General features: G+C 39.7%; 1 protein-coding gene across 2 annotated transcripts in view; it reads right to left on the reverse strand.

The window, feature by feature from the left end:
* The window catches only part of Cubn (cubilin), a 222,821-nt gene that overhangs the window by 72,101 nt on the left and 132,611 nt on the right, over positions 1 to 18,109 (reverse strand). The window contains exons 34-43 of one of the 2 annotated variants that reach the window (XM_036188531.1): positions 16,369 to 16,475; positions 14,937 to 15,065; positions 13,946 to 14,078; positions 9,756 to 9,961; positions 8,693 to 8,877; positions 7,322 to 7,514; positions 6,819 to 7,016; positions 2,870 to 3,016; positions 731 to 921; positions 411 to 594 (exon numbers count right to left, since the gene is read on the reverse strand). In XM_036188531.1, the coding sequence (XP_036044424.1) occupies positions 411 to 594; positions 731 to 921; positions 2,870 to 3,016; positions 6,819 to 7,016; positions 7,322 to 7,514; positions 8,693 to 8,877; positions 9,756 to 9,961; positions 13,946 to 14,078; positions 14,937 to 15,065; positions 16,369 to 16,475 (1,673 nt within the window). Of the gene's footprint in view, positions 1 to 410; positions 595 to 730; positions 922 to 2,869; positions 3,017 to 6,818; positions 7,017 to 7,321; positions 7,515 to 8,692; positions 8,878 to 9,755; positions 9,962 to 13,945; positions 14,079 to 14,936; positions 15,066 to 16,368; positions 16,480 to 18,109 lie in introns of both variants that reach the window. The other variant, XM_036188530.1, reaches the window with a different exon arrangement.

Below are 18,109 nucleotides of genomic sequence, written 5' to 3' on the forward strand. Positions count from 1 at the left end.
TCACAGAGATCTGCCTGGCTCTGCCTCCTGAGTGCTGGGATTAAAGGTGTGAGCCACCATGGCCTGGCTTCAGTTCATTTTCTACACATGGAGAATTCACTTTGTCAATAATTGGAAAACAAAAACAAAAACAAAACAAAACAAAACAAAACCAATAACTTGAAAAACTCAAAGCCTCATTTTACTTACCTGTCAAGTAGAAATAACTATACTATACTCCCCTTAAAAAGCATCACGCTAAATAGTGTGCATAACATGGTCTAAGACCAAGGTTGATCATCGATACCTGTTACTACTAATACTGTGACTTTCACATCAGAAAAATTGGCATGTCCCCCTAAAATCCATCTCAATAACAATCAAAGAATCTCAGGAAAAATATAGACATAATTCTCAGGGAGAATACTTACCTAAACTCTTGGCCTCATATCTGATCTTAAATCCTTGCCCACCGTTACTATTATCAGAAATGAACTGAACAAACATTTCATTGTCTGAGGTGAACAGAGTTGATGGAGCGTAAGTCCCACAGAAACGACCATTTCTTCCAGCAGGTCCCAAGGGTGGAGAATGGATATCTGGTCCATTTCTTAGCTAGGAAGGGATTAAAATTGTGTAACATCCTTTGTATCGCAAAACAGTGTTAAAAGTCCTATCAATTTGCATACTAAGAATTTTAAATTAAGCCTGCAAAGGCAGTTAACTACAAAGAGTAACAAATATGACCTACCACCAAGTAATCGCCCTGGCTGCAAGAAGAGTCTCTATTTTGAATCTGGAAAGGCTGCTCAAAATGGACAGCAATGGTGAGACCCCTCTGGACCAGAACATGCCAGGAGCAGTTGAGATTGGGAAGGTAGGAGTCTGGGTACTTGGGGGATGTGATAATCCCTCTGTCTGCATGCAAATATCCACCACAGCCTTCCCAAGAAGAAAAAGAAAGGTAAGTTATTTAAATTCTATTGACAATGAGGTTTTTATACTTTTCTCCCCACACCCTTGACCCACAATTGTGAATTTTTTAAAATGCAAGTAACCAAGTAACTGATGAGATACTTGAACCTAATTGGGATCAAAGTACAACAAATGATTAGAGGCTAAGTGAGCACACATTGCTGGATACTCACAGTGCTGGGGTTTAGATGTGAGTCATAGAGAAAAGAACAATTTTACTTTCACAGAAATTGGCTTCCAGAGGTGGAAGACATGTTAAAAACAAATGTATACTATGTGAAATAGTAGTAAGTCCAGGAAAGAGAAATGAAGGGTGAGGGGGAAATGTACTGTTGCTAGGGAAGTTACAAAGGTAATATCTGAGCAGAGACCTGGGTGGAATAAGGAATCAAACTGGGTGAGCTTAGGGAAGACAGACAAACACTGTAATCCAGAAAACAGCATAAAGACTTAATGTGGTAAGAGGGGTGTCCCTGCGACTCAGGATAGATGAGGTAGCATGAGCAATTCAGAAAGTAGCTTGGTGAGATTAAGCATGAAGCAGAGAAGACTTATTCTGGAACAGAAAGGCTTTGGGGATCACCTGTGTATCTATCATCCATATATCTATCTGTCTGCCTGCCTGTCCATCCTTCCATCCATACATCCATCTACCTACTGATCTATTTATCTGTCTATTGTCATCTATCTATCTATCTATCTATCTATCTATCTATCTATCTATCTATCTATCCTTATCTATCTATCCATCTATCATCTATCATTTATCTATCTGCTTGTGTATCTATCTAATGAGATGTACTATATCTCTATTAGAAACTGGGAGTTGAGGAAGCAGACCTTAAGTTGTCATTGTCAAGTGGTAGACAGCCTGTCATCAAGTAAATGAAGACACTCCCCACATGTTAAATTGCAGAGGCAGACAATTTTTCAAGCTCTAATTCCAAAGCTCACTCTATCCCCTGCACAGCCTGCTTCTATTGAGTGGAGGGTAGATCATTTTCCTTTGATTGCACCATTCATAGAAGAGCTACATATAAACCTGGAAGGAACTACTAGATTATTTTTAATATTAGATTAAGATTCCATTTTAAAATTAAATTGTTCATACATGACTATCCTTCAATATTCCATAGACAATTTCTTTAATGTTAATCTATCTTAGCTTCAAAGTTATTATTAGATTTCACATGCTGTCAAGTTCTGAGAAATCTCAATGATATGACACAACAGAGCATTTCATATTCTACAGACATCCTCTGACGAATCAAGACCATTTCAAGAGCTACAGGCTCTTCCACACTCAAGTGGATGACTTCAACCAAAACCTTCATAAAGGTGTCTCCTGTATCATGTTTCCTGGTTACTTCTTAAACTGGAGACAGAATGTGTCTATAGTTCTTTAGATGGGCTATGATGTGTATTGTCTTCCAGTTAGCTAAAGTAAAAGCTATTTTAAAGATCTTTCTCTTGTGTCTTCCATGAGCACACCTCTTACAGAAGTGAGAGGTGCCACTCAGACACCTGAGGGCAAGAGACACTCCTGTACAACTAGACAACTCTGGTTTGTGTGAGTACTTGGTACCTGTGACTTTTGGTTTATAATTTGTTCTTAGCATGGGAAAATGAGATGGGTGATTAGGCAGAAAGCTAAGAGAAGAGAATGAAGGATAGGGGAGAATATGGGAGGGGAGGGAAGAGAGGGAAGGAGAGGGGAGAGGAGTAGAGAGGATAGAAAGAAAAGAGGAAGGGAGGGAGAGGAGAGGAGGGAGAAATACAAGAAAAAGAGAAGAGGACAGAAAGATTTGGGAGAAGAGAGAAGAAAGGTGAGTGTGTGTGGGGAGAGGGGGAGGACCAAAGAAGGAAGGGAGAAAGGGAGAGAGAGGGGCAGGGATGAAATTAAGTGCCACATTACTCTTGTGAAGGGAGGCGTTGAAGCCGGCTGCAGTCATGCTGGAGTCTGAGATGAAACGGATGTACATGTACTCTCCAGTTGACCGGATGGGCCCAGGAATATTTCTACCACACAGAACAGCCAGCTGCTGGGCAAAGTCATTGTCCCCTGTGACCAAAGAAGGAAAATGTCAAAAAGACAGTCACAAGAATCCACTCCACCAGTGTTTGCAGCCCAGCCAAAACTACTCACGTATTTTTCTCAGAACACCCAAGTTCCTAGTGTTCTCAATAAGAGAGACAGCCAGCTACATCATTCTGGCTCCAGCTTGTCATGGTCTGCTTACCCTTTCCTTAACCCTTCTCAATAAAGACCTTTGGGTCAAGCCTCACTGTCTTCCTGGCTGCTGGTTCTTCCTGGCACTAAAGTCAGAAAGAAGGGAGCTGAGACTGGGTAGGGGTAAGGTCCATGTTTCTGTGAGTGGGAGTTGGAGACTCTGATCTCAGCTTCTGTGTTGGCTGAAGATCAAATATGCAAGGAGAGAGAAAGACCGGTTCCTCAGCCTAGCCCTGGGCTCACATTCGCAGATCTTTCACTGGGAGGTACAGAAGCTTTATATGACAATTCCCCCAGCCCACAGGTGATTTTTTTTTTTTTGGTGTTTTTTAAATTTTGTTTTGCTTTCTGGTAAAAGGACCATAGTTATGTGGAGGATGAAAAAGATGATTCTAGAAAATGTGGTCCCCAGGAAGAAACCCAAAGGGAAGTCAGGCTATTGTATGGCCCCCTTTCCTTTTGCTTCCTTTGGGTGTAAGTTTCCATCAAACCAGCTGTCAGCTGTCTCAGCCAAAAGCTGAATGGGATAAAGGGGATTATAGCAAACTCAGAGTCCTTGGCTGGGAAAATAATAAAGGCAGAAAACTGGCAGACTTTAAACTTATAAAACATAAGGAAATTTGAGACGTGAGGAAATGTGCTCTTTACACAACCAGCATCATGTATATTATAAATATAGTTATATATTTGTATGATACATTTATATATGTATATACATATACATATATATTTAAAAATACTGACAAGTCAGTTTCTACTTTCTGTGTGATTATCACTACACTGGCAGTTATAAATATGAACTTCTTGAAGAAGCTTGGGACAGAATTTTTGTTGACTTTTTCTGTAATTATCATAGTGACCAAATTTTGTTTCATTTATGTCAACACATGTTTTACTTCTCACCGACACTGGGATTTATCTATTAATTTTTATGTATTTTCTAAGTACCACCGCAGACTATTTAGTGAAACAATGCTTATCCCTACATGGTTACTTGTTTAATTCACTCATTAACTTAATAACTATAAAATGGTATTCTTCACTCATCTTTCTAGTCTCCAAACCTAATTCTGGAGCATTTTGATAAAGTTCCAAATGCTAAACATTTCAATTTTAGACCCCCCAAAAAACCCATCTCTATAAGCCTGACAGTCATAAACATCAGGTCTACGATATAGTTTGGTGATTCCCTAGGCCAGCCTGACTGTCTTAGAGATGTGGAAATAGGTACTAAGATGATAAAAAAAAAAAAACTGACATTTATTGTAGTAGTTACTACATATGGTTTCTAATTTTTCTTCACAAAAGCAGTTGGGTGAGTATTATTATCACAACCAGAAAAGGAGTCTTAGAAGGGATACAAGTTTGGTTACCATATGTAAGGGCACAGAAGTCAACAACGACTCTAACTCTGGCAGATTAAATACTCCAAACTTCTTCTACAAGATGATATGTCTAGTGAGACTACAAAAAGGAATTGGGGATTGATTTATTTTTGGTTTTGAGACAGGGTCCTGAGTATTCCAGGCTCACCTTGAACTCACAAAGTAGCAGAAGATGACCTGGAACTTTTGATCTACTTACCTCCACTTCCTGAGTGCTGGGATTACAAGTGTATGTGGCCCTGAGAACTGAACCAAGGGCTTCTTGAATGCTAGGCAAGCACCTTATCAACTCTATCCCTGTCCAACATCACAGACTTCTGATGTAATATTCCCCTCCCTCTCTTGTCACATTCTCTCTCTCTATTTATTCCTTTCTTACTTTCCTTTCTTTCAAAAAATGTTTCAAAAAAAACTATGCTCAGGATAGTTCTATGAAATCTACTTGGCAGAATGTTTAGTACATAAAATTTTATGTGTGTTATCTTAAGAGAGTGGTTTGGTTTAAAACAATAAAAAAGAATCCTAGCTGGGAGATTAAATGACTTATTTCCCAAGACTGCTGCAGGACCCTTTCTGCGCCATGTGACAAGAATTTATGAGGACTGGCCAGTTGCACATGATGGCTGTGTCACTGTGTTATGGTCGATGAACTTCATATATTTGCTTCAGAATGTCAAACATGCCTACTAATCAGAAGCAAAATAACTGGTGGGGCAAAAATCCAAATAAGTAAAATAATAAGAAAGTACATTATAATTCCACATAATTTTAACACAATGCAAGTGGACAAACTACTCAAAATACCCAACAACTGACACAGGTGTTCAACACATGCTTTTGTGAAGAAGCAAGTAAGCAGATGAAGAAGGAAGGAAGCTATGAGCCATTTATTCATGGACATGAACAAAGCGAACCCATGTGCATTTGTTACCCTACTCATCTAAATGCTTTTGTTCTTTGGGCACAAAGCACAATTTCTGAGCTCTTTCAACTCACCCTATAAGCAAGAAAACAGATAGAACATGTCAGCAATGTCTACTTAAGTAAAGTGAAGCTTTTTGTATTTACAAAATTCTTGGTCTTTTGTTGGAATTTTACATTTATTGCCTTTTCAGAGAATCATAAAAAGCCATTTGGGGAGAAGCCCTCAGAAGCAGCATTCATCTCTTTCATAGATGATTAAACAGGCTTATATAGTTCATTCAAAAGAAAGGCAGTACGCCTTAGATTCCAGGTTTCCAAGACAGGCAACACAGTAGCTGGTGATTTTCAAAGAACTAGAAAGCTACTCCATGGATGCAGTTCCCTCCTAAAAATTTCTAAAAGGTTCTAACTGTATTGTGAACACTCAGAATTATGTGTGCCAGGATGTATCCATTGAATTACACTATAAAAATAAAATTTAGTATCTACTGAATGCCTTTATGTCAGAAAAGAGGAGGTATTCTGGACATGTGCAGAAAACCAGTTGTTCACAGGACAAAAGGTCTATGAAGGCTTGATTGATTATTTCTTAGTGTCCAGTCTCTACAGATTGAGATACGCATCTCCACCAAGCAATGTTTCTCACTGGGAGGTTTTATAGGGATAGGAATATAAGAAAGCAACTTCTTGAATATTAGTCAAACATCTTTGCTTTTATTGACAATCCTCATTTCCAGGTGATGCTGACACTGGTGTTCTGGGAGCCACTGAGAAGCACTGGTATGGATGATGTGGCCTTCCTATTGTCCTTTTGTGTTTAGTTGATGCCGAGTGTGAAGGGCAATTGTATGTGTATTGTATAGTTTCAAAGTTCATGCCCCTTCATCATTGTATAGCAATACCACAACATTCTCATTTCTATCTACTCTACCCACAGATTCAGGGGAAATGGATACGTAGCCTATCTTAGATACTTCTTGGTTTTTTCATTTGGATCTTAAAGCCATAAGTAGAAATGTCAATATCTATTTTCATTGTATCAATAAAAATTTAGCTAAGTCTGGAAATCCAGACTGTGTCTCCCCTCCAAAGGCTTTTGTTTTCTCTGAGGAATGTGCTATCCTGGACATTTTGTGATAGGTAATATAGTACTCTGCCTACATTCTCTAGACATTGTAGCTATTTATTCTATTTGATGGTTTTATTGGTTACAGTGTCTATGAAATCCCATAGACAAAGTGTATGGAGCTGGTACACAGGCATAAATACAAATGAATGTGACTGTGTGTAAGAGTTTAAACAGTGATTTTGACACTGTTTCTTACCATCTCTTATGATCAGCTTGTCATAGGCACACAATAGATAAGATTCAATGTCCATGGAGAGGATGTTGAGTTCCACAGTAGAATCAGGAGCATAGATGATCCATGTACAGTCAGCATGATTATGGTACTGCCCAGGCCAGCCCGGGGAGAAAAAAAGGAGGGGAGTGTCTCCTGTCACCATGTATCCTCCACAAGCACCTGGAGAAAGAAAACTGCATCTTTAGGCACTTGTCCTTTAAGTGCTTCAGAGTGGCTGCACTCTGGGGCTGAGAGATAACACACAGTTAAAAGCACTTCCTATTCTTCCAGAAGACCTGAACTGTGTTCCCAATACCCATGTCAGGCAGTTCACAACCACCTGTAACTTCATCTCCAGGTAACTTGACCTGTCCTCTGGCCTGTAAGGGCACCAGTACACACACACACACACACACACACACACACACACACACACACACACACACACACATCTTAGAAAGACCCCAATACACTACCAAACACACCTGGAGCAATGGTAGGAACAGTGCCACCAAAAACATCTTCTGCAAACCACTCCAGAAGGAATCCCTTCCCGGAAACAGTAGTGTCAGAAGAAAACTGGAATGTCAAAGAGTTACTACTGGAACTAAAAGATTCCACAGGGGTACTGCAGTAAGTGCCAATCAGGCGGGAATGAATATCAAACCCATCATAGATCTGCATGTAAAAACAAACAAACAAAACACCACAATAAAACATCATAACTAGGCACCTGTCTATATTTTTCTTCATTAAAAGAGACATTGAAAGGATTGTTTGTATTTTATAATTTTATCAGACTAGAAGGAATATCAAGAAAATACTTCATTTTAAAATAGAAAGTCATGTTAAATGTATTATTATAAATAATTTAAGGTATTCCATATAGCTTCATTGCAGAATTATCTTAATAAACATGTTTGTGGGATATAGCATATTTAATGACTTTTAGTCAAATCTGTGGGTGGGAAAGTACAACCTATTGTAAAGAGGTTCATACTCTAAGAGAGAAAAGAGCTAATAACAGAGAAAGAACCACAGCTCATGGGGCTCCCCATATTCAAAATACTTAGTAATTCTATTCCATCTGCCTGAAAATACTAGAGACTATCTTATGATAGTTTCCAAATAATTGCAAACAATTTCATTGTAATAATCATAAAATCCTCTGTTAACCTATTTCTTTCAAATTACATCGCAATTATCTCCACACCTATTGGGCATTGTGTCATTGGTCATTGGGTTCTTCTTTGAGCACTGAACTTCCAAGAAGAGTGATTGGATTGTGACCTTCAGGGATATGATAATGTTTTCTGGAATTTACAAAGTAGCCAATGCATGGATAATAAAAGCCATCATAGCATCTCCGTTTGTATTTTCTTATTTTTATATCACCATTTCAGGTTTTAAGGCTGTTCCATGAGAACAGACAACTCTATTTCTCCTGGGAAGTCTGCTGCATCTGAGTATGCACTATGCCCCCTTCCTTTCTCTCTACCTTAACACTGTGGTTTCTATCTACAATAAAGACTTCTCTTAGATTCCCACCTTGCTTCAAGAAAAACAACAAAACAAGACAAATAAAATAACAAACAGGATAACGGGACAGAAGATAGAATAAACACATAACTAGAGCAAATAGGCATGCTTAGACAAAAGTCAATCATCTTATATAGAATAGAAAATAAATATAATACAAGAATTACTTAGTATAGATGACAGTGAAGCAGCAGTTATGGTGTGATAGGACTTTCACATATGTCTTTTATTTATCTGAATAGGTATGAGTTTGGACTTATTTTCACCAAATAGTATCCATCAAAATATATAAACATCTCCCTCACAAAGAAACTCACCTTTAATTTGTCGTAACGGCAGTTTAGTGCTGTTTCCATGTCTATCTCCAAGATTCTACCATGGATAATTTGAGATTCATTTACATTTACTGTCCATCTGTAATTGGAGTTAGGGGGGTAATTTCCAGGCCATAAGGGAGATGCGATTTTCCCATGAGTTCCCACAATATTATCATTGCCAAATACTAGGAGGGAAAACAGAGTTGTAAATCAGACCTATTTAGAATTGCTCTTTAACTAAATGAGAAAAAAACAAAAACAAAAACAAAAACAAAGGCAAGATTGTTGGAAAGGATGGGCTTTTAATTGACTGGGATTTCTTTTCTGACCACTGAAAGAAATACTGCTTCCCTTTTGGTTTTCTGGGCTATTAGGTCCTGGAGAAGGATGGCTGTTGAATGGAATTCCATCTTCTTAGAAGGCTGCAGGGTATGAAAGGAAGGGACATCTTCTCATGAGAAAAGGATTTCCCAGACATGGGGGGCTGGGGAGTAGGGGTGCTACCTCACACCTTAACTGTATTTTACCAATTTTGTTTTGTTTTATGAAAGAAATGAAGTTTTCCTTCCCTTTTAAAATTCTATATGAGAATCAACACAGAGAATAGCCAATCATGTAAAAAACTTGAATTAAAGAATAAAAATAATTAATATTGTTATCATTGGAAGAAGAGCCCACATTTTATCTGAATGCTTAAGCCAGTCAAAAAATAATTCTAAAGGTCTTAATTTGAAGAACACACTTAAAAGACCAAATGAAACATGTTTGACAGAACTTTATCTGCCTGTACAAAAGTAAAAGGCTCATTTACATAATATCATAAACATTAATAGCAGGTGGAAATTGGACCCTAAATAAAAGACTCAGAGCATCAACCACAATTTCCTTATCTGTTAGTAAGCCATCCATAAATAATTGAGTTTTTCTGATTCATTATTCTACAATCTGAGAAAGGAATGTAGAGTGTAGGATTATTCTTAGTTAATATGTTACTGAAACTTTTGTCAACATTCCTAGTGTGTAGACACATTCTGGAAGCCATTAGGGAAACAAACCAACTTACTGTGACTGAACCTGGCCTGGAAGCCCAGGCCACTGCCTGAGTCATCAGAGACAAATTTGATCCACAGAATATGACCCTTGATGGATGAATAATTGCCAGGGAGGGTGTTTCCACAGTATCGTCCCACCAAGTGACCTGTGGCATTTCCTTCTCGGATTTCCACAAAATCTTTGTTACAGTTTGGAGAGCTCTCCAACTGGAAGGTTCTAGTTTGAAAACAAACAAACAAAAAGTAACAGAGTGAATAGATAGATTGAGATTATCCTGATTTCAGGCTCAGAGGGGCCAAACTTCTCTTCTGGCCCCCATGGGCCAAAGCAGTTCAGTACTGAAAGTGTTGCTTCGATAATTCGATACTAGAGTAAGAAAAAAGAAAATAAATTTCTTTCTTTATATGCTGAAACTAATTTAACATATTTCACATATGTCCTCAAAATATTAGAAATACAAAACTCTTACAAGACAGACAATCTTTGAGATAAACAAATGCAAAATAGTACTACCTATAAGATAAACAGTGTAATTCAGGCTCAATTTTATTTAACTTAATGCTATTGCCAATATACTCCAAAATTGCTTTATTCTGCTCCTGAGAAAAGAGAGAGGCAAATCGTCTCTCATCTCAGAAGGTAAAGGCACAGAATTCCTCTGGAAGCCTTCTCCTGAGGCCTGGTGTGTTGTCCAGCAGCCTTAGCCTCACCTGAAGACTCACTTGAAATAAAGACTCTGCACCCCACATTTCTTCCCCTCTGCTTACAGATCCTTTGCATACATATTATAGTTTCCGATTTTGTTTTTATGGGTTTTCTGTGGGTGCAAATGTGTCTCAGATTCTGTCTGTGTTTCTTGTGCTTTTCCTTTGGCTCTTTTTTTTTTTTTTTCTGTTTGTTTTGTGCTATCCTGGTTTGTTTGTTCCTATTTTATGTTATCATAATTATTATTGTTTTAGGTGACTGTATTCTAAGGAGAGGAAAAAAAGTGTGGATTTGGGTAGGGGGGAAGTGGGGAGGAGCTGGGAGGAGCTGGGGAGGGGAAACCATAATCAGAATATATTGTATAAAATATTTTTTCAATACAAAACAGATAATTATATATCCAGGAAGGGGGACAAATCTAGCCCTAAATAGCAATGAATCAAGACGGGAAATTTAGCAAACTTGGGGTGATCTGAATGCCTATTAAAATGCTGACCAGTGACTCAGAAGAGTATGCAAGGTCTTTCCTAGTGATCGGCTTGTCTTCCAGGAGTAAGCAGCAAGGAGGGCTTTTTATTAGAAATTCCAGCGGTGATAGACACAAGAGTCAAACCAAAGTTCTTATACAAGCTTTGTTCTTGGAAGTCTCTGTTTCAGGCTGGTACATTTTATAAGCAAATCTATCCTTTGGCTAAGATCTGTCAGTAAAAATACAATGTGCAACAAAAATAACACAATTTCTGTTTCTTATTATCTCATTTCAGTTCTGCTCCCAGAACCAACCATTTCCTCAATGCCTTCTCTGGCATAAAGTACAATTTCTGTTCATGCCTTTGAATATCTGTTTCTATAGAATAAATAAGTTTGATTCCTCCCCTCTCCTTTTCCTTGAAAAGTCAACTATAATTTATCCATGTTTCCTCCCTACCCAGTCTCACCACAGCATCTATAATCTAAACCCTGTGTTAGAACTTGATGTGCTTCATATGTTTCCCACACACCCGAGGGAAGAGGTCTAGTCCACATCTGGATGTAGTTTAGATCAGGGGATAAATAACTCCCAGGCCTTGCTAGGAAGCATTTCTCATTGTTATTAACACACAGCAAAAGCAATGTGCATTCTACAAAGGCCACTTTACAATAAACCTCAAGCCAGTAACACAAAGGAGTCAAACTTCATACAAGTGAGCAAAGAAACAACTGAGTGACTGAGTTCTCTGTTCAGCAATTAGATTTAATGTCTGTCAGCTGGTAAAATGGATGACACTTTCTGTTCTTTGCTTTCTGTTGCTGTGATAGACACCATCACCAAAACTAACTTGAGAAAGAAAGAGTTTGTTTGGCTTCTGGATTACAGTTCCTCACATGGAAAGACCTAGGCAGGGGCCCTAGGCAGGAACCTGGAGGCAGGAACTGAAGGAAAACCAAGAAGGAACACTGCTTACAGCCTTGCACCCAGGCTTGCATCCAGCTACCTTTCTTCTATAATTTAGGCCCACACTGGGTGCCCACATCAATTAGCAATCAAGGCAGTGTTCTATAGGCATGCCCACAGGCTAACCTTCAGTTGAAATTCCCTCTTTCCATGAGTCAAGTGGACAACCAAAATAAGCACCCATCATGCTCTCGAGAAAGTCTAGTGTGGGCCACGTGGGCTTGTTCCTGAAGCACCATAGGAGATTCTTCAGACACAGCAAATACTGAAATAGCTTTCACAGAACACTGCTATATTATGGCTTTGGGCTCTGTATTTTAAATTTTAGTATCCTTAACCCTAACAGGGATCCTTCAAGTTTATGATTATCTTTCTAAGGATGGAATGAATTTTTTGACGTTTCTATTCACTAGCTTCCTGAAGTTGATTTGTTAATACATTTGTCAAGAACAGAAAGCATATGTGTATTAAATATCCCCCACAGCTAACCTAGTTCCTGGAACTGCTGACCACCAGAAGGGAAAACAAAATGAATGTGGTCGAGGTGGGAGGGGAAAGCCACAAAGGAGGTTCATGTGTTTGGTAAGTTTGAGGTCTAACAAGATCGGGGAGGACCTTGGGCTTTGTCACTAAGACAGGACAGCACTTCTCTCATCACTGTCTGTAAAGCATCCCCAGGGGAGGGGATGTGTGCTCAGGGTGCTGATAAATATTTGCTGAATAGAAACACACATCATGTAGAGATTATTATATGCATATTTGTATAATTTCTTATTACATAAGAAATATCATGACTTCAGTGAAAACGAAGACAACCCCCAAATTCCCACATTGCCTTTCAGATATAGGAAGAGTGTCTTCCTTAGCACGAGGTCACTTGCACCTGGGGAGGTACAGGCTGACTGATGGATTCAAGAAAGCAATTTGAAATATTTGAACTTGCTGTCTCATTTGTAATCAGTTCTTGTTGCACAGATGGGCATGTCTATGAGGAAGAGCCAGCAAACAATGCCCTCCTCTCCTCTCAACATGGAGGAATTTACATCCTTTTAAAACAAAATTAACAGCCAGACATTGCCATGCATGTTTGCCATCCCTGCAAGGCCATGTGAGGCAGGAGGATCACAAGTTTGAGGCCATTGTGGGCTACACACTGAGGACATGTGGAAAACAACAGTAACAAAGAATTAATGATTGCAACCTGACTCCCATAACATGTAATATAGTATGGCACATAGCTTTGAACTCAAAGTGGTAATTTAAATACCAACATATCTTCGGTAAATAATTGTTCTTTTTTTTTTTTCTTTGCTTTTTTTTTATTTTTTTGAGACTGGGTCTCTGTGTCACCCTGGCTGTCCTGGAGCACTCTGTATAGACCAGTCTGGTTTCAAACTTAAAGAGATTTATGTGCCTGCCTCTGCCCCTGAGTGCTAGGATTCAAGGTGTGCACCACCATGCCTGGCTGGCCATGCATATTTTTTAAGTACCCATTACCAGCATGGCTTGTCATTGGAACCTCTCTACTGAGGGATGACACAATCCCATTTCACATACCATGTGCTGCTTATATCTACTTCTGGGAAATATGATTATTGCTGTTTAGTTTAACCCAGCTCTATTTGGAATGTAAGAAGATCTACCCTTCATTCCACATCCATAGTCCATGTTAGGATTCAATGAGAAGCTTGAAGGCAGTTTTACAAATCAACTGTTAACATAAAAAACTAAAATGAAAAACCCTCCGAAGATCCTTTCTCTGATAGGAAAGGAAGGGTGATTGGAATAGGGATTAAGCATGTGGGTAAAGAAGGACAAATGGAGACAGACACAATTTCTCTCAGTTGGAAGGAAGAATATTGTTGAGAGATTCTTAATGGTTTCTAGGGGTCAAGCTATGAATGGAACAGAGGAAGCTGGGAAGTCTTCCTAAGGTTCCCACTTGTTCTCTCTGGTAGTGACTGGGACACAGGATGCTGGGTACCCACTCTAGCAGGAACAGTGCTTCCTCCCTGCAGATGCACCAGTCCTGAGACCGTACACCCACGTAAAGGACTCACAGGAAGGACAGCTGCAGCTGGTTTCCGGGGGAGCCAACAATGTTCCAGACACATTCTGCATGAGGATGGTATGCTGCTGGGTAGTCAGGGCTGTTGAAGATGCCATCAGCCATGTTGAAGGTTCCACCACAAGCTGGAAGGCAAAAGAAGAAAAGGAAGTTTCAGAGCAAAGACCAAATGAAAGACAGCACAAGATACAAGAGGAAGAGCATTAGGGCCGTCTGCAAAGGGCAGGACACTTCCATCTCACATTAACAATTGATCTGTTTCACATATAGTAACAGAGGGAAGATTCCAAAGACAGAAAACCAAGATCTCTACAGAGGGAGTTCTTTTCTAAAAGTCTTTCTCCATGTGAATTAGAACTTTGGGTTTTCAAAAGGACTTGTTTTCAATCTTGAAGCCACTTGATTTTTATAGCCAGAGTGATTTTCAAGCTTGCCCTGGAAGAAGGGGTACTTTTCCCCGGCTGCCATGAAAAAGGCAACTGTCCAGCTTGTCCCTCTGGGGAGAGCACTAAGACACACCATTCTTTACTTTTCTACACATGGGCTGTAACACCCTCTCCTGGCCAAGAAGCACACTGCTGGATGGCACCTCGTTTCTCACTGCACAGTGGATCTGTCAATATACACATCTACCTGACCCCTAGCATCAAGTGCAGAAAATAGCCATGAGGTGGTGCACAGTATGAGTCTCCATCAAACTGCCAGTCACAGAGCACCTTAGCAAGTACACTGCTGTGACACTAGAGAACAGGTCTCTAAGAAGATAAGGTGGGGCTGAAAAAAACAGCCAGGTTTTCAGTCAATTCTCCTCACTTTCTAGATCTCATGGTTATGAGAATTTACACAACATTAAATTATAAAGAAGGCACAAGGGAAATTTTAGGAAACTGGCTCCCCACTTTAAAAGAGTCCAACATAGCCAAGCAAAGATTTCTATCCCACGTTGCTAACCCCACAGTCATCTGTGAATGCCTCTTACTTACCCGATGTTGATGCAGAGTAGAAGGCATGGAAACCCTCACTTACAATGATAGAATCAGAGACAAACCTCAGTGTCAGGGCATTGCCAAAGGATACGATGGGATGGGGCAGGGAAGTACCACAGTAACGGCCTAAAGGATGAAGAGGTGACAAGGAGGTAAGTAATGCCATGGCAGGACCACACAAGACATCACAATGAGAACCACTTACATCAGAGTTGTGTTTGAGACAATGCCTGAGCACTAAACATAAACTGTAGATACAAGCATAGCTAGGATGAATATAGACATGATTAATTTAAAAAAATTGAGGGACAGAGGGAAAGCATATGTGACTAGACTCCAACTGTAACTCAAGTGAACACTTCCAGCCAAGTGAGGACCAGACAGTAATGACAATAATGCACTTAGAATCTCAGTACATTATCACAGAGAGAAGGAGTTGGTGGATCAGGTTCCATGGAGTCAACACCTGGCTTGCCATTCATGAGTTATGTAACCCAAGACAAGCTACTTGGGTGTTCTGTGACCCAGTTTCCCCCTATGAAGAGGGTGGCATGTTAGAAACAACTAAATCCATGTTATGAGGCTGTAAAGACTGAGTAACCACTTATAAAGTACTTAGAGCAGTGCTTCACAGGAGGTGGTTGGGGAAGAGTGTATAATATATAACACATCCTTGTCTTTGGTACTATGCCAATGGATTAACACCTCACACAATACAGTTCGAGGTGTGCCTGGTGCCCAGTCCTTGTCCACTAGGCTCTGTTATGGGCACAGTAATAAAAGTAGTCTCCTCTGACAGAGCTTGTCTTCTGCAGGGGGGAGGGGGGAGGCACTTCCATGGCAAAATGCTCACAGAGAAAGCTTAAGATCTAAGATTATTATAATGCATCTAAGATTATTCTGTCTGAACCACTTGAAGAGCTATGCCACACACATTTTAACTTTATTGGGATGTCTAACAAACTGGTGAATTTTTAATTAAATCAATTAATTAATTTTAAAATGATTTCCTTTCTCTGGAGACAGAAGAAACATTTCCAATGGAATATAAGAAGTATTTTAAAGAACTAGCCAGAGATTTCTGAATTTTCTGTTTAATGATAAAATGGTCTTTGTTCCATTACTGCTGCAGATTGTGATTTGGAAACTGTCATTTGCACTTTAGAAACAAACTAAAATATACAAACTATTTGTGAACATAAATAAGTTGAGTTTCTTGAGTCCCACATTATCCTGCTTTCCTACCCTCTGATTACTCCTATGTGTCTTATAAGGCTCTTTGTGCTTATTGGAAACACTGTAACTTTGAATGTTAACAACACTCGTGCGCACACACACACACACTCACACACACACACACACACACACACACACACACACACACACTACATGCCAAGACTACAGATGTAAATTACTTGAGTCTTTGTACCTTGGACAGGTGCGTCATAGTCCTTGCCATCCAAAATTTCTAAATAATCCCGTGTACAGTCTGTGCTGTCTTGAATTTGAAACCGGCTAAAGGAGAGGGTGATATGACTAACTACAGAAAAAAGAGAGAAGCGGGAGGGTTATTTAATAAAATATTGGCAAGCAGAACAGAGAGATTTTTGCCTCTGGTACTTTGAGATGAGGGTTTTCCAGCAGGGAAGCCAGGCGTTTGGCAGCTTTGCACAGGGGTGGGGTGGGTAAACAGAGCTAAGGGCTCAGCTTCATGCTTAAAGGGCTTCCTTTGAAGAGTAACAGAATCGATGCTTTTGAAAATGCCTGTAGAATCCCAAATGCCAGGCATGGTAAATCAGGACTCTTCGGTAAGTTCATCCCAGAGACTTTGGGGAATGTCTTATTGGAAAATATAACCATAGGCTGTTCTTTTGTTTTATTGCCTATTGGTGTGTTCCTCTCGCACACATTCTTCTCCACAGGTCAGTTTTCTTAGATTCTGATTCCTCACGTGCATTGTACTGAGACAGCCTTCTTCCACAAGACACAGCACACTCAAGCTTATTTAGGGGTCAGAACCCGTGCCCGAGAGCTTCTGAATCATCCATCAAGAAAGCTTTGAACCACGCAAGGAACAGCAAGTGCCTGGGAACATTTTCCCTTTGTTGTTCCTCACAGCGTCCCTAATCTTCAGAATGGGATCTTTTCCTGTTGCTGTCCTTGCAGTGAGAACTTTCCTCTGGATGTTTTTACAGCTCCTTAGAAAATAATCAATAGGCACATAACTGCTGGACTGGGAGCGGGCTTCTTTTTCTCTGCTTTGCTGGGGCTCCACCCTCTCCTTCTGCAAAGACTAAGAATTACATCACTAGCTCCCACATCTTATGCATGGCCACAAAATAGTGTCAATTTGTGAAGTTCTATTTCACAACTAATAACAATTAAATTAAACTTGATGATATTTAAGCCCAGCTCTTCTGCAAATTATTTTATGCTGGGACCTGATTAGCCTAAGTGACTGTCCTATTTTCACACAGGTCATTAATTAGAGAACACAGAAGAGGGCTTGATGGCTTTCCCACTTTGTGTCTGAAATCACAAATTCTTCCTGGCAACCTTAAAGGAGGGCAGAGTTCAAATGAATTCCTAATGGGACCAGGATCACTGTGTTCAGAGGCATTCTGATGTGTCTATAAGGGCCATCTCATTTTCTCTGCCTGTAAAACATGGGCAGACTATTACCATGTCAGAGAACAGAATTCTAAGATTCAAAAATGAAAGAAAGTAAGCATTTATTGAGTGCTTCTAGGCCTGTGCTGGGGTTTCATCAATATATACATGGCAGGAGAGAATAGGTTTTGCTATTAGTTTCCCCTTTAGTGACCAATAGCTTGTGACATCGTATCCTCCAACTGTAAGGTAGTTCTCTAAACTATATCTTCATTATTCACATATTCATCCAGCATCTACCATACTCAGCAACACATGCCAAGAGCTGCTTATCTATCAATTACTTTTTCATGACCTCAATCTCACATGCCTGCCAGTACAACAAAGATGCACACAAATACTGTTTAACAGTGTTGGGGGTCCAACCTAGGGTTTTGTGCATGGTAGGTAGGTACATGTTCTAGGAGCCACATCCTCAACCCTTTGTCTTTGTTTGTTTGCTTGCTTGTTTGTTTTTAAGACAAGGATTTCACTGATCCCAGAATAGTATCTAACTGGAT

Source organism: Onychomys torridus, chromosome 5, assembly GCF_903995425.1.
Source record: "Onychomys torridus chromosome 5, mOncTor1.1, whole genome shotgun sequence".
Taxonomy (NCBI): domain Eukaryota; kingdom Metazoa; phylum Chordata; class Mammalia; order Rodentia; family Cricetidae; genus Onychomys; species Onychomys torridus.